At 45.7% G+C, this 14,986-nt stretch overlaps 1 protein-coding gene across 1 annotated transcript in view; it reads right to left on the reverse strand.

Moving 5' to 3' along the window:
• DNMT3B (DNA methyltransferase 3 beta) overlaps positions 1-14,986 on the reverse strand; it is a 38,140-nt gene that overhangs the window by 9,930 nt on the left and 13,224 nt on the right. The window contains exons 3-15 of the mRNA XM_080684531.1: positions 14,025-14,086; positions 12,434-12,541; positions 10,264-10,473; positions 8,859-9,017; positions 6,411-6,518; positions 5,128-5,272; positions 4,531-4,590; positions 3,094-3,219; positions 2,928-2,972; positions 2,360-2,439; positions 1,936-2,048; positions 1,323-1,506; positions 690-774 (exon numbers count right to left, since the gene is read on the reverse strand). Of these exons, the coding sequence (XP_080540657.1) occupies positions 690-774; positions 1,323-1,506; positions 1,936-2,048; positions 2,360-2,439; positions 2,928-2,972; positions 3,094-3,219; positions 4,531-4,590; positions 5,128-5,272; positions 6,411-6,518; positions 8,859-9,017; positions 10,264-10,473; positions 12,434-12,541; positions 14,025-14,086 (1,485 nt within the window). The remainder of the gene's footprint in view (positions 1-689; positions 775-1,322; positions 1,507-1,935; positions 2,049-2,359; positions 2,440-2,927; positions 2,973-3,093; positions 3,220-4,530; positions 4,591-5,127; positions 5,273-6,410; positions 6,519-8,858; positions 9,018-10,263; positions 10,474-12,433; positions 12,542-14,024; positions 14,087-14,986) is intronic.

Below are 14,986 nucleotides of genomic sequence, written 5' to 3' on the forward strand. Positions count from 1 at the left end.
ATGTGTTAAATTAGGAAAAACTCCCCAAGGGCGACATGCTTGTTGGTTATGCATACTCTACACATGTGGAAACTGGAGGAAAGGGAGAGAAAAAATGGATATTAATAGCAGTTGTCTATTAATCTCCAATATATCCATGTTTATGGAGTAAAAAAAATTTTCCAAGATATCTACATATAGCCGAAACTGGTTTGGCTCAGTGGATAGAGCGTTGGCCTGCAGACTGAAAGGTCCCAGGTTCTATTCCGGTCAAGGGCATGTGCCTTGGTTGCAGACACATCCAGTAGGGCGTGTGCAGGAGGCAGCTGATCAATGTTTCTCTCTCATCGATGTTTCTAACTCTCTATCCCTCTCCCTTCCTCTCTGTAGAAAAATCAATAAAATATATAAAAAAATAAATAAATGCAATAAATCTGACTAAAAAAGAATACAAGTTATTTTTTTAAAAAAAAGATATCTACATATAATACAAATAAAATGTAAGATATGAAATATGTATATATGACTTTTAAAAGGAACAAGAGGACCAAAGCGGGTGAACTACGTGGTGGAGAGGATTTGAGGAGAGAAACAAGAAGCCATTGGTTTTCTCAAAACTGTTGACAGACAGATAATCCCAGGGGTCTTGCTTGGCATTGAGCACAGACACCTGGACCAGGTGAGCATCCCAAGGTGAATTCCAAACTCACCTGTGGCAATTCCATCAAACAGGGACAAGACTCGAATGGGCCGCCTTCGGGCTGCAGGAATCGCAGGGTATAACTTGGGGGCTTCCTGCCAGGTTAAAGAAGGTCATGGAGGTCAAGGTGCAGGGGAAAAGGCTCAACCTCTGGGCGAGGGGCGAGCTGACCTTCCTCTGAGGAACTCAAACCCTGTGTTCTGCCATTTCTTAGCAGGGATCCCCTTAAGAGCTTTGGCACAGACTGGCTAGTCTACCCTTAAGACATGGAACACAAAGACTTTGAGACAGATGCTCACACACGAAAGGACACGACACCCTAAACAGGAAGACCTGGGACTGCCTCACAGACGTGGTAGAATGGAGCCCAGGAAGATCCACTCCCACTACAATTAAAGACTAAGTCACGGGCTTTTCTTTCCTTAGAAAAACCACGAAAGGCCACGAAGGAGAGAAAGACCACTGGGGAAGCCTGAAGACTGTACAAAGGACATATCAACTAGCCCTGTCTCTGAAGTATGAGCTACTCAGCCAGTCATTTGTATAATGGACCTCTTTATGAAATCTTGCCAACAGACTTCGAGAGCATTGCAGTCCCCTGACTCTCTGAGGTAGGTGATGCTAGAAGGAGCCTGTGGCTTACGTATTCGAGACCAGGGTCACTGGTGAAAAAGGACTGCAGGCGAACATTCCAGTCCTTCCGGCGCTGCAGGACCCCGTGACAGCGCTGCGGGAGGCACATGTAGCAGCTCCATGGCTCCTGCAGCTTGGCATCAGCTGCTGTGCCCGAGCCCACCAGCAAATCCAGGCACTCCACACAAAAGCACCTGCGGCCGGGAGTGGAGAGAAGACATCAGGCCTTTCTCCTACATCCATAGCCCTCCTTCCCAGGTAGATAGTAATGCAATGTCTAAAAACCGGTTGCCTCTCCCCATGGGCAGAACGGCCCTACAGTGTGATGTGGGATACACTAACCTCTTTTTCCTAGGATATCAGTACCCTCAGTGCTACCCCCCAAAGTGGCTATTCTCCCGGGAGGCTTCCACAACTCAGGCACCACCCTCAGACATTTCTGTCTTAAACAGATGAGAACCACAACCCCTGCAGAGCAGTAGTAACTCTGGGCCCCGGTCCTCAGGTCCACTTGATACCCAGTCCCTGGGCCTGAGTTTTTTTGGGCTGTAGGAATCACAGATATGACGTGGGAGCCTCAGGGCCCTGCTGGGTCTCACCCACACGGATGGTCTGAAGCTCACCGGCAGCAGCTTGTGTTGCTGCACAAGAGCAGCTCGCGCCCCTCACAGCACACGGTGCAGTAGGACTGATAGCCATCATCGTCATACATGTAGAACAGCTCGAGGAACCGGTCCTGGCAGCCAGAGAGAAACACTCATAAAACCGAGAGCAGGGACCACTGGGACCGCTTGCTCGAAGGACAGGTCACTGGTGGCTTGGTTCCTGTTACAGGAACAACCAACTGGCTGGGGTGTGCGTGCCACTGAAGATGGCTTCCTCTGTGGCAGCACCTGCCCTCAGAGGGGAGGATGGGGTGATGGTGGCCAGGGAGGGCTTCATTAAAACCTCCCCAATGGCTACCTGCAGATGCTTTTCTCTGGGGAATGACAGGGAAGTTGTATGGAGGAAAGGGGCAATCAAGTCCAGGGAGGGGACAGGACTTACCCGACATGTCTGACAGAGTCCCCCCTCAAAGAGAGGGTGGAAGGACACAGGGTTTTTCCTACCACAGGACAAACAGCTGTCTGTAAGAAAGCATGCATGCAGCTTGTGACACCTCAGGACCAATAACAGCTGCTAAAGCCTCGGGTCTACGGTTCTTGAACACTTATTCTATGCTAGCAATATACCAAGGTCTCTTCATGCTTTATTCCTTTCAACAATTCTTCCACGCTAACAGACCCACTCCTGACATGGGACACACTGAGCAAGGGCACCTCCAAGACCAGGACAACCTGCAAAGGCCTGGCACACAAATCTCTGAGACTCTAGGACTAGGACTTCGGGACAATTCGTGGTGACACTAATTTGCTCACTGTCACATCATGAAAGGACTTTCCAATGACCAGACTCTACACAGCCATAATCAGAGTTTCAGACCCCAGGTGGTTAACTATTGGGCTACCCTGACTTCCCTTCATTATCAGCAGGCAGGACAGGATAGACAAGCAGGAAAGGCCTGAAACTACCCAGGACGGGAAGTGAGGACTTTGAGGGAGAGTGTTACCATTACCTTCCAGACTACTCTTGTTGTTGGCAACATCCAAAGCCATTTGCTCTGTTGAGAAAAGAAGGTGTGACATGGGGTCAGGGAGCCTCTTACTGATCAATTAACCCCTGCTGAGCAGTCCTCACAATGTTCCCTCCCAGTAATGGGTGTTCACTGCCCCATAAATCACCTCGAGTCTGGTCCTCCTCTCCTCGATCTTTGCCATTGTTATAGTTTGTCTTGAGGCGCTTCGGTTGGGGGCAGTAGTCCATGACGGTGGACAAGTCATCAGCTGTGCGTCTGCGCTTCTTGTTCTCTGTGAAAGGGAAGGACGTAGCAGCTGGGGCTGGTAGGAGGTGCAGGGAGAACATGGGCCTGGGTGACAGATGCTTTTGGGTCATGACAGGGTCCACACTGGGTCCGCCATATGCTCCCACTATGGGACATAAGTCAAAAACCCTCACATATCTAGCATGTTTATAGGGTTTTAAAGAGCTTTAGACACAGCACAAACATTAGGCAAAGGCTAACCCATAGCTGAAACCCTGAAACATTTATCTCTGATACCCAACACAGTGGCTGTTGGTCACTTAAAGCTATTGAGCCCTAGCTGGTTTGGCTCAGTGGATAGGGCATTGGACTGCGGACTGAAGGGTCCCAGGTTCGGTTCTGGTCAAGGGCACATGCCTCAGTTGCGGGCTTGATCCCTGGCCCTGGTTGCAGTGCCTGCAGGAGACAACCAATTGAGGTGTCTCTCTCATCATTGATGTTTCTGCCTTTCTCTTTATATATCCCTTTCTCTCTGAAATCAATAAAAATATGTGAAAAAAAAAAAAAGCTACTGAGCACTTAAAATGTAGGAATTGCATTTTGCATTTAATTTTAATGTAAATTTTAAGATTGCTCCAATTAAGTAAGTTCATTTGGAACTTGGTCAAGTGAAAATTTGGAACTTATATATTTGTGAAAATATAGATCAAGTTTTTCTAACAAAAATTTCATATCCAAATCGAGATGTTGTAAACACATAAAATATGAGATTTTGAAAACAGTACTAAAAGGAAATGTAAAATAACTTAATTTTCATACTGACTTTTCGGAATGCTTAAATGTTGGAAATATTGGACTAAATTAAATGCATAATTAATATTAACTGTCTTTGTTTCTCTTACTCTTTTCAATGTGGCTATTAGAACATTTTTTAAAGTATATGATGTGGCAATTCTTTACATTTCTCTAAATTCCACTTATATATACCCTAGTTCCAATATGTATATATACAGTATAATCTAAAAGGGGCATGGTTAAGTTTGACTCTGTTCCTAGGAAAGAAAATTATGCAGTCATTAAAAATCATAAGGACTCTTTAATGACATCTGACAGTGCTCATATGATTAATATCAAGAAGTAAAGGGAAAGCAGGAATCCAACTAGTGTACAGAAAAAGTGGGAAGGATGTGCACACCCAACAAGATTAACCTGGATGGAGGACTTGTGAAGGTTGAGAGTGAAGTGGGGGATGAGAGTTCAGGTTGAGATTTCTTTTCCAGTGACCACTGTATAGGCAAAGAAATTGAAAGAAAGTGCAGAGAAAACAGTGCATAGTCAAAGGATGGGAAGGGAATACCGTATTTCCTTGATTCTAATTTCATACTGCCTGCACGACGCACCTTCGACTTATTAACCACTTTTAATGGGGGAGACAAAACAAAACAGAAAACACTATGTTAAATGTATGAATTAGTAGACAAATCATGGATTTCAGGCATCCTGGGTTTCCAGAAAGTGACAATAGGAAACTATACATCTTATAATGTAGGAATTATGCTATTGGTCAGAATGTTAGAATAAGGTTATGCCTCTTTTGGAGGTGGCTCATGGTTTTGGGGTTTTGGAGGTTTTTTTAAATACTTTCCAAGTTTTCACCAATGAGCAGAGCTTAATTTTTCCTTTTAAAAGTAAAGGTGCTAGTGAAGATTAAATCTTGAACTCCTGTTGACCCAAGTTTACAGAACAGATTCCATCACAGACCAGTGAAGCCAGAAAAGGCTGGGCTGCTTGTTTTCCCATAGCCCTGGGGTTCACAGGCTGACAGAGCAGGTCTCCCAACCTGACTGGTTGCTGGAGAGCTGGGTGGGGCAAGGGGCAGGATGGGTGGCTACATCTCCCAAGGGTGCTCCCACTAGCAATGGCAGCCAGGGCTGCCACAGGGACCCATTCCCACCTGTTTGCTTGTTGTTGGGTTTGAGGCCCTCGATCCCGGTGGGCTTGAAGCCCCCATGGGCCCACTCCAACATGGGCTTCAGCTGGTCCTCCAATGAGTCTCCGGGGCTGCTGGGGAAGGTCTTGCCAGCCCGCACCCTGGCTTTCTGGCGAGATAAAGGCGAGTCTGTGATGAACAGCAGGGGTGGGTGCTCGCCAGGTGGCACCCAGGGATTCCCCCCAGCTGGGGCCTGCATTCCCCTTCACTCTGGGCCTTTTCATAACCAGGCAGCTGTCCTGGGCATGGTATGTGACAGGGAGGGGCCTGTGCAGGGGACAGGCGGGAGGCCATGCAGGCACCAAATATGACCTCTTGCCTGTAGAGAACTTGAGTGGTCAGCTCCCTCTCAGAGAGCAGAGGATCAGAATTAGCACTGCTACTTTTAGATATAGAAGTATCACCAACTCTGAGAAAGCTCCAGATTTCTTGGTTTATTTTCCTAATGAAGATGGCGAGGTGTCAAGTTTTAGGTCTTATTTAAGAAGCACTAGGATTCCTAAGTAGAGGCTGGTTCATAAATGCTGGGCAAAGGCCACTGATCTTTTCAGTTCTAAGCCAAAGGAAAGGGAAAGATAGATAGAGCCTGATGGATCCCACAGACAAGGGGAAAAAGGCAGCTGTCCTTAGTGGCTGCCCTGTGTTGGCCTTGAACAACGCCATTTAAAGAAAGGTTTTGCCCAGCTGGTGTGGCTCAGTGATTGAGTGTCGAGCTGTCAATCAGGAGGTCAGGGTTCGATTCCCAGTCAGGACACAGGCTGGGTTGCGGGCTTGATCCCCATGGGGGGGGCATGCAGGAGGCAGCCGATCAATAATTCTCTCTCATCATGATGTTTCTTTCTATCTCTCTCCCTCTCCCCCTTCATTTCTGACATCAATAAACAAAAAATTTTTAAATAAATAAAGGAAGGAGGTTTTGCTAGCTCTGGAAAAGCATTATTCATTGTTGTAAACATTGTCCCCCACTTTCCAGTGCTCCTCCTCCTTAATTCAGTCAGCAATACTGAGAACCACCAGGGAGAAGCTGAAGTAGCTAGTACTCAAGAGTCATATGGAAGGCTCAAATCCCTTCTTTCCCTTCCCAGTCTGGCCCTTAGGCCAACAAGTTTGCATTCACCTCCTGCCTGGTGGCCCTGTCCCTTCCAAGCCATCCTTGGTTACACTGTGGCCTGAGCTGGCTTTCTGTATGTCTCTTGCCTTAATCCTGCTCTGGGGGCCAGGTCCTAACCACCCACCACCAGTGTTACCTCCAGAGCGTGGTACATGGCCTTCCTATAAGAGACCAGCTTATTGAAGGTCGCCAGATTAAAGTGCTGGCTGAATAGCCCCAAGGCCACCAGCTTATCTGCAGAGACCTAAAAGAGAAAGACATCATCAACATCCACCTACCCTGCATCTGGGGTGACCTATCTCTCACAGGGTTATTCCAGGGGATCAAGTTCAGATTCAAAAAAAGGGGAAAGAATAAAAGAGAAAAAAGAAATGATATATACTCCTGATGCACCCAATAGCCAGAAGCATGGTTGACGCTCCCAGTGTGAGAAAGTTTCTGCTCCAAGTGGATACAATTAGAAGCACCATGTATTGGTACATATTTTAAGGGGGCCCCTGATGTGGGCCCCTTGCAGGTGAGTCTTGAAATTCTCTGTGGATGCTCCAACATTGGGGTTTTGCACATGTTCTTCCCTCTCTTTGTAAATGTGACAAATAGCTATGATTACTACTTAGCCTTTTATTAATTTGTTAATTGAACTTAGTATATGTTTAGAGAACAGTGCTTAGCACAGTGTAACTTTTTTTTTGTTTGTTTGTTTGTTTTGCTATTTGTTGCTATCTTCCTTCCACTGGGGCTGAAGATCCATAAAATCTCATGCCCCAAGATCCAAGGCCATGCAGGAACCAATCAGGAAGGGATGAAACTGGGTGTTTGGGGTGCTGATCAGACTGAAAGACACACATGATGCTTCATTCTCCACGGAACATGCTCGCACTCACATACACCTCTAGCCCAAGGTCCCACGAGGTGGGGGTTCCTGTCACGAGGCAACTCTACATCCATATCTAGGGCTAGAAGAAACTGGGGCTCAACATAGTTGTACACTGAATGTAAATGCTGTTCCCAACACCAAGCTGCTCCAATGTAGCACGAGGGCTTAGCACCAGACCTCACATGGTAATCCCTTCCTTAATGCTAACAGCCCCACACTTTATCTTATTAGCATCAGACTCAGTCTTGCAAAGAGCATTTTATGTCTCACCAAGCCAAAGCAATCACAAATAATCCATGCTTCTTCATTTCACAGAATTCATTGCCCACATCCCTGCCTTTAGATGCTTTAAGGAGAGCAGCGACTAGGACACTTTTCCTGCTCCCCCTGCTGGCCAACGGGGGCATCAGCATGCAGGGAGACTTGTCCTGTGGGAACTTCAATGTGTTTATAGCAAATGGCCCAAAGGAAGCCCAATTCCTAGGAAACCAAAACCTCAACTTGAGGACAAATCCCACAGATGTACTACAGGTCCTTCATTCCCACATCTGCCTCCATCTAATTTGTTCTGTATCCTCATCTAATCTCTGGGCATACTGAAGGTTAAAGGAACATTTCAAAAAGACACCACTCCAGGAAAACTATTGTCCGCAACATTCTACTCAAATCCTGGAGACTTCAGCCCTAGCCGGATGCTCAGTGGTTAGAGCATCAGCCCGAGGGCTCATGTGGGAGGCAACCAATCGATGTGTCTCTTACATCGATGTTTCTCTCCATCTCTCCTCCTTCCTTCCACTCTCTCTAAAATCAGTGGACTGAATATCCTCAGGTGAGGATTAACAAAAACAAAAAAACACCTGGAGATTTCAGAATGTGCCTTCAAAATAGATATAAGAATCACAACAGCCTAATTCATTTGTCTCTAACACCACTCTTATGGGCCAGACTCTCAAGAAAGATGGACTTAAAATGACTAACCCCAATAATTGCAAAACCCTGAAATAACCAACTCTGCAAAGTTGATTACCATCACCAGGCAACTCCAGACCATCTCCAAGCTACTTAGAGGCGCCTATCTGCCACCTCTGCAGGGCTAAATTAGGTTCACCCTTCCTGTTTCTGCCCCAGAGGTGGGGAAAAAACAACAACAGAGACCAAGTGGCCATGGACCCAGAGGACTTCCCATCCATTTGTCGCCTGAGCTCTGGCCCACAAGACCCTGTGTGTGTCCATGATCTCACTCATTTGTAGATAATAAAAAACATTATAAACTGATGAACAAAAAGATAGATACAGAGGCAGTAAAGCATCAAACAGACTGTCAAATTACAGCGGGAAGGTTAGGGAGAGGTGGGGGAAATAAGAGATCAACCGAAGGACTTATATGCATGCATATAAGAATAACCAACGGACGCAAAACATTGGGGGGTAAGGGCATGTATGGGAGTGGGGTGGGGGTGGGGGCAATGGTAAGATATGTACACATACAATACCTTAATTAAAAAAAAAAAAGACCCTGTGTGTGTCTCTTTAAGCCATTTTACAAGGAAGATTTGTTATTACTTCTGGATACAGAGTCAAACATAGTCTCATCCATCTGGAAATAGCAAGGCAGAGGCCCTTATCTCAAAAGGCAATTGCAAAAAGAAAGGACAGAGACGCGGTGGGTCTACAGGCCCATGACAGTCTGCCCTTCCCTGGACTCACCTCAGAGAACTTGCCATCGCCAAACCACTGGACCCACCGCATGCCGGACATGGCTTGGCGCTTGGAGGTGACTTTCCAAGACACTACCATGGCAGGCCACCAGGAGAAGCCCTTGATCTTTCCCCACACAAGGTCCCCTATTCCAAACTCCTTCCCATCCTGCAAGATAAACCATATGAAGGAATCCTAATGAGACAGACTACCTGGGCCAAGAGAAACTCCTGCAGCCCCACTGACCCCAATGGCAAGCAACTGCCTGAGGGAGCCCCCAGGGCTTCCTTGGAGTGCCTGCCAGAACGCCTTAGGACATTATCTACCCACCTCCACCACTTCATGGTAGGAAAAGTATGAGTGAGAATGGCTTAAAACAAGAGGCAGTGGGCCCTTTCCAGGTAGCTCAATTGGTTAGAGCAGTGGTCGGCAAACCACGGCTCGCGAGCCGTGGTTTGAGTTTGCCGACCACTGGGTTAGAGCATTCTCCTGGTCAAATTTCCACCCAGGGCACATATAAGAAACAACCAATGAATACATAAACAAGTGGAAGAAACCAGTTTCTTAAAATTAAAAAAAAAAAAAAAAAAAAAAAATCAATATCTTTCCTTCTCTCTCTCAATCTAAAATTTAAAATAATCTTTAAAAAATAAGATTAAAATAAAGAAATTTAAAAATATAAGGGGCAATGGATGGGCAGGATTGGTTGTTTGACAGGAATGTGGGGTTTATTATATTAGATCTGTAACATTGAACCTAGCATTTAGGCATGCAAGAATGTTGACTGAAAACTAACAGGAAATAAATCAGAGTAAACTAATGACAATCAGCTGAATATTCCACCACAGGCCATCAGATGGGGTAGCACAAAGCCAATAAAATACAAAAAATAAATAAAAAATTGGCCATTTACACATAGCTTGCCATAAAATGTGAGGTGCCCATAAAAATAAGCAACTTATTAAAATATATGGTATAATCTACTCTGAAGTAATGTACGGTGAAAAAAGGATTTCCACACGATATGTGTACATAGATATGTACTAACTATACTGCAGTGCTTGAGTGAAAACAAGTTCAGTTCGTTGATTATAGACATGAAAGACAACATTTTCCTAATATGTGAAAAAAGCCAATTAACACTTGTATGTATACTATACAATGATGAATAGAATCATGCACTATGTATACAAAGTATATATATTTCTAGCTGTAAATATGTAATGTTCAGAAAATCAGGAATCATGTGCTGGAGATATCTGGGAGATAAGTAGGGTAAAGGATCATGTTACATGTGGGAAATGTACTTGAATCAATTCAAATATTATGCCAAAAGTGACCCAAAATTGTAGGAATAGTCCCCTCCAGTAACAGTATGCTTTTCTCTCCTAAATTCACCCCTTCCTGGTGGTACCTGATACTCAGTGCCGTCTGTATCTCTGCCCTCTGTATACATCTGTGGGGAGTCCAAGTTCTCCTGTTGACTGTCCTGAGCCAGGCGGGTGTAAGGGGTACTACTGCTCTGGGGCATCACACTGTCATCTGTGAGGTCGATGGTGGGGTAGGGGCTCTCAGGGGACGGCCACGGTGTGCCTGCCAACGATGCTGTGCGCCGCCTCAGGGACTGTGGACAGAAAGACACACAGCTTGGGCCACAGCAAACCAGGTGGATGACCAGAGATAAGCGGCACCCCGATTGCTTCCCAGGCAAGCAGAGAAAATGAAGACAAAGATGTAAGTTAAAGAGTACAGAGACCAATAAGAATGGTTTTCCGTGACCAAGTATCCCTTAAGTGGTGGGAGAAAGCAAAGCCACTCCCATCAAAACAGACAGTTGAGGACAGAGGCATAGAATGAGTGATGCTCACATAGAGGCTCAGAGCCACGCTCAGAGAGGACCACTGACTTCCTAAGTGCTTACACTGTGTGCCCAAACTTGCAACAGGAGCGGAGAGTTGCTGTAACCCCTGCGGGTGTTCTCAAGACAGTCAGTGAAGATACAAGGGAGACAAGAGTTTTGGAAGTCAGTGGCTTTTAGCTCGTTTCCAAGGAGGGGCAAGAACCCAGTCATCAGGTAATTCTTGCATTCCCACCACAGTTCCATCCAGGATCAGGCCAGAGAGGTCATCAGGCTTAAGAGAAGCTTACCCAGCACCCAGGAGAGAAAGGAAAGGTAAGACCCTGAAAAGCAGAGGAGTGTGAAGAACAGAAGCCAGTTAGGGTTATACACTGGGTACTTTCATGGTGATCTTCCAATCAGAGGTGGGGACAGGGGTCTGAGCATCCGGGAACCAACCCTGGTAGTTGAGAACTCCACTGGGGACTCGTCCATGTGATTGCGGCCCTGCCGGCCTCGGGTGGAACGGAGGGAGAGCCTGTGCCTCTCCCGGCCAGAGGCACTGATGTTATTTCGGGTACGGACCTAGAAGCAAGAGAGGATAAGCACGAGGCCTTTGGTGACTGTAGGCATGTGGTGTCGCGCAGGGGGCCCAGAGGACTGGGCTTAAGAGGCAGTTTCAGGTCAACAGAAGTGCATGAGGTATGTAAGTGGGGGTAGAGAAGACTCTAGACTGCCAACTTCCCACCCAGACACTCCCCAGCTCATGCGATAAGGGGTTAGGATAGCCAGCAGGGCTGACAGACAATCCACAGCAGACCTCACTGCCTGTCACAGCTGAAACTGGCACCTGTAAATTGGATTGAAAAATAAAATCCAAGTTTACTATCAACGAAACATGTTTTTCCCCAAAAAGCATTAGAATAATAATTGCATTCTTCAGGAAGGTACTGGATCCTCAAGATGGATGGAAAGCCTTGGGCTTCTTTCTCGAAGTGGCATGAACTTGGGGGTTGCAGACCTGTCTTGGAATCCTACAGAAGAGTTAATGTTGAACCATTGGTAAGTTACCAGAATCTTCTCTCGTCCGTACAAAGGGGGATGATTCACATCATATCCTAGAGCACAGTGTGATTATAAACTGCACCTGCAATGGTCACCAAGGGTTAGCTGGCTCTCTAACATACTGGGTTGCCCGAGAGCAATAAGTATCTTCCATTCACAGAATCCACCCACAGAAGTGACTCTCATAGGTAACTGGCACTGAGCCAACTCTATCACCCTTGGGCACATCCAAGAGGGTTTTAAGAGTTTAAAAACTACCATGTGAAAGAAAACAATGATATTTCATAAGCCTTGCTATCATTTTTCTACTTTCAAAACTGTTTACTTCTCTTCAAATCCCCCTAGGACAGTGGTCGGCAAACTGCGGCTCACGAGCCACGGTTTGCCGCTCTGTTGACTAATGAGTTTGCCGACCACTGCGTAAGGCATTACCCTTACCCAGAAGTTTTGACTTCAGGTTAAAGACATTAGTACATTATTAAAATGTTTTTTAAGTGTTCCCTAAGGCAGTGGTCGGCAAACTCATTAGTCAACAGAGCGGCAAACCATGGCTCGCTAGCCACATGTGGCTCGCGAGCCGGAGTTTGCCGACCACTGTCCTAGGAGATCCAAAACATGTTTTTTTTACTACAGGCCTATGAGTGGTTTGAGATGGTGCCTTGGCTCAGGGGTGGGGACTTACAGCTGGGCTTTCAGACCGAGTCCTGGTTTCCCGGAAGAGTTTCGGCATTATTGGAGTGTCAGAGCCATCTCCATCTTCCTCATCGCCATCTCCATCACCCGTCAGATCCTTTATAAATGAAACATGTGCTTCAGGATATCATGAACAGGTTATAAAACCAAAATAGCTTAAAAATGAATAGTCAATCATATTAAAAACAAGCAATCTTAATGTTGGTCCAAGAGACCTAAAAATATTTTCAACTACCTAATTTGGTTCCAAACAAATTTTACAATAGCTTAAACCATAGGATCATGAATTCAAGTCATGAAAGATAAAACCCCAGTGGAATCAGAAAGCCAAAGAAATTGTGTGACGGCAATATACATCATGAAGACTTCTTTGTCTACGCCTTAGACTAATTTGGCTATCCCTAGCAGGGAGACCTGACCCCAGTCTCAACTGTGTGGCCTTCAATGTCCATTCTCATCTTTAAAATTGGCACAACAGCCCTGGGTGGTGTGGCTCAGTTGGTTGGAGCGTTGTCCCCTACAGTAAAAGGTTGTTGGTTCAATTCCCAGTCAGGGTACATCCTCAGTGGGGATGTGTATGGGGAGGCAACTGATCAATGTTTCTTTCATACATTGATGTTTCTCTCTCTCTCTCTCTCTCACCAGTAAAAACATACCTTCAGGTGAGGATAAAATAAAATTGGAGCAACAGTACTTCCCTTATAAAACAACAGGGTTATAGCACATTTCACCCAAGGCCAACACTGAGAAATTGCCCAGGCAGGAGACTTCATTACTATTACTGGTAACTATCGACCAAAACAACTGCCCTGAGCCTCTCATCCAGCACACTGTCCCCAGCAGCTGGGTGCCCACCAGAATAGAAGCTGTAATAAAGGGCGAGCTTTCATTTATGCACTTTTATCATGACGTTATCCCTTATGCCCGACACTGGTTCTTTGAAAAAAGTTAACCAAGTTGACAAAACTCTAAGGGAATTAACAAGACAGAAGGCATACATAATGTCAGGAAAACTAACTTGGGGAAAAAAATGATCAAGTAGGAGCTCTGATATTGCAATGACTGCGAAAAAATTCCCTAGAACAAGCCAGGTAAGTTATTTCCAATGTGCATCAAAACCAGACACAGATATATTATGAGAAATAAAATCATACATCTAACTCATGAATAGGTGCTAAAACATAAATCAAATTCAAAACATAATGTGCCCAAGTTGAAGTTGAGCTCATTCTAGGAATAAAAGGACAATTTGCTTCATTAGGAATTTATTGATTTAAGTAACTGATTATTCAGGTTGAGAAAAAAGTGATTTCAAAAATTATGCAGGAAGCAGCTAGTAAAAAACTTCATAATTTAGTAAAATAAATGTTTATGATTTTTTTAAAAAACTTGGCATACAACGGCAGCACATGCCATTCTAAGTGTGAGGTTGTTCAAAGTACTGTGTGCCTAGCAGTCCTCAGACTTATCATTCAACAAAGATTTGTGGAGCACCCATTTGGGTGGGCCTTGTGTACCCCACTTAATGAAAGCTAAAGGGAATTCCCTGAATCCTGAAAGAGGCAGAGTAGAGCCCATACCTGAGTATAACTTAGCAGGCTGGAGACCTCTCTCTTGGACAATCGTGAGCTTGATCTGCGGCCTGTGGAGGAAAGAGAAACGCAGTCTGTTTTGTGGAAGGGGCAGCACGGGGCTGGTCAGTAGCCATGCCTTCCTTTGCTAATGGCAGCCTTCTGTAGCTTCCTCTTTGGGCTGATGGGATCTCACTCAAGCTGCTGGCATCCTCAAGGGTTAACTCCTATCCACTCAGGACCTGTAGTCACCTCAATGTATTCATAAAGCAACAGTGTACAGGGCCAGGCACATTATAAGATCCAAAACAAAACTAGAGGTTCTCATGAGAGAAGGCATCAAATTCCTTCCAGAACTGTGCTGCCCAATTCAATGGCACTAACTACACTTAAATGAACAGTCCAGTGCCTCCCACATCAGCCACATTGTAAGTGCTTATATGTGGCTACTGGCTATTGTAGTGAATAATACAGAAATAGAATACTTTCACCCTTGCAAAGTTCTATCAGACAGTACAATGTGAGGAGCTGTCAATAATAGGACGAGGCAATACAGGATTTTTTTAACCATCTGGGTTAGAAAAGCTCAGTGAGGTGGATCCCAGGTCATCTGACCTGGGCAACTGCCGAGGCAAGGGAAAGGTGGAAAGAAGCCTCAGCCCCTCCAGCCTGAGTGATTTTCTTCCCAGTCAGTCCCAGATGCCACGGAACAGGGTCCCAGAAGAGCCAAAGACCCTAGGCTATGCTGCAACCACCCCCACTGTGACTGGGAAAAAAAACAGGGATCGTCACCTCCTCAAAGTCTCCACTGAGGTGAGGAGAGGAAGGAGGCCAAGGGCTGTGGCAGGGATGACAAACGGACTTGGCTCTGCCTATATCCTCCTCTTCCCTTCCCTGGGAGGTAGTCGGGGACCAGACCCTCTCCCCACAATCTGCCTGCAGCCTGCTCAAAGGGAGGCTCATGTCCCAGC

Source organism: Plecotus auritus (assembly GCF_963455305.1).
Source record: "Plecotus auritus genome assembly, chromosome: 8".
Classification (NCBI taxonomy): domain Eukaryota; kingdom Metazoa; phylum Chordata; class Mammalia; order Chiroptera; family Vespertilionidae; genus Plecotus; species Plecotus auritus.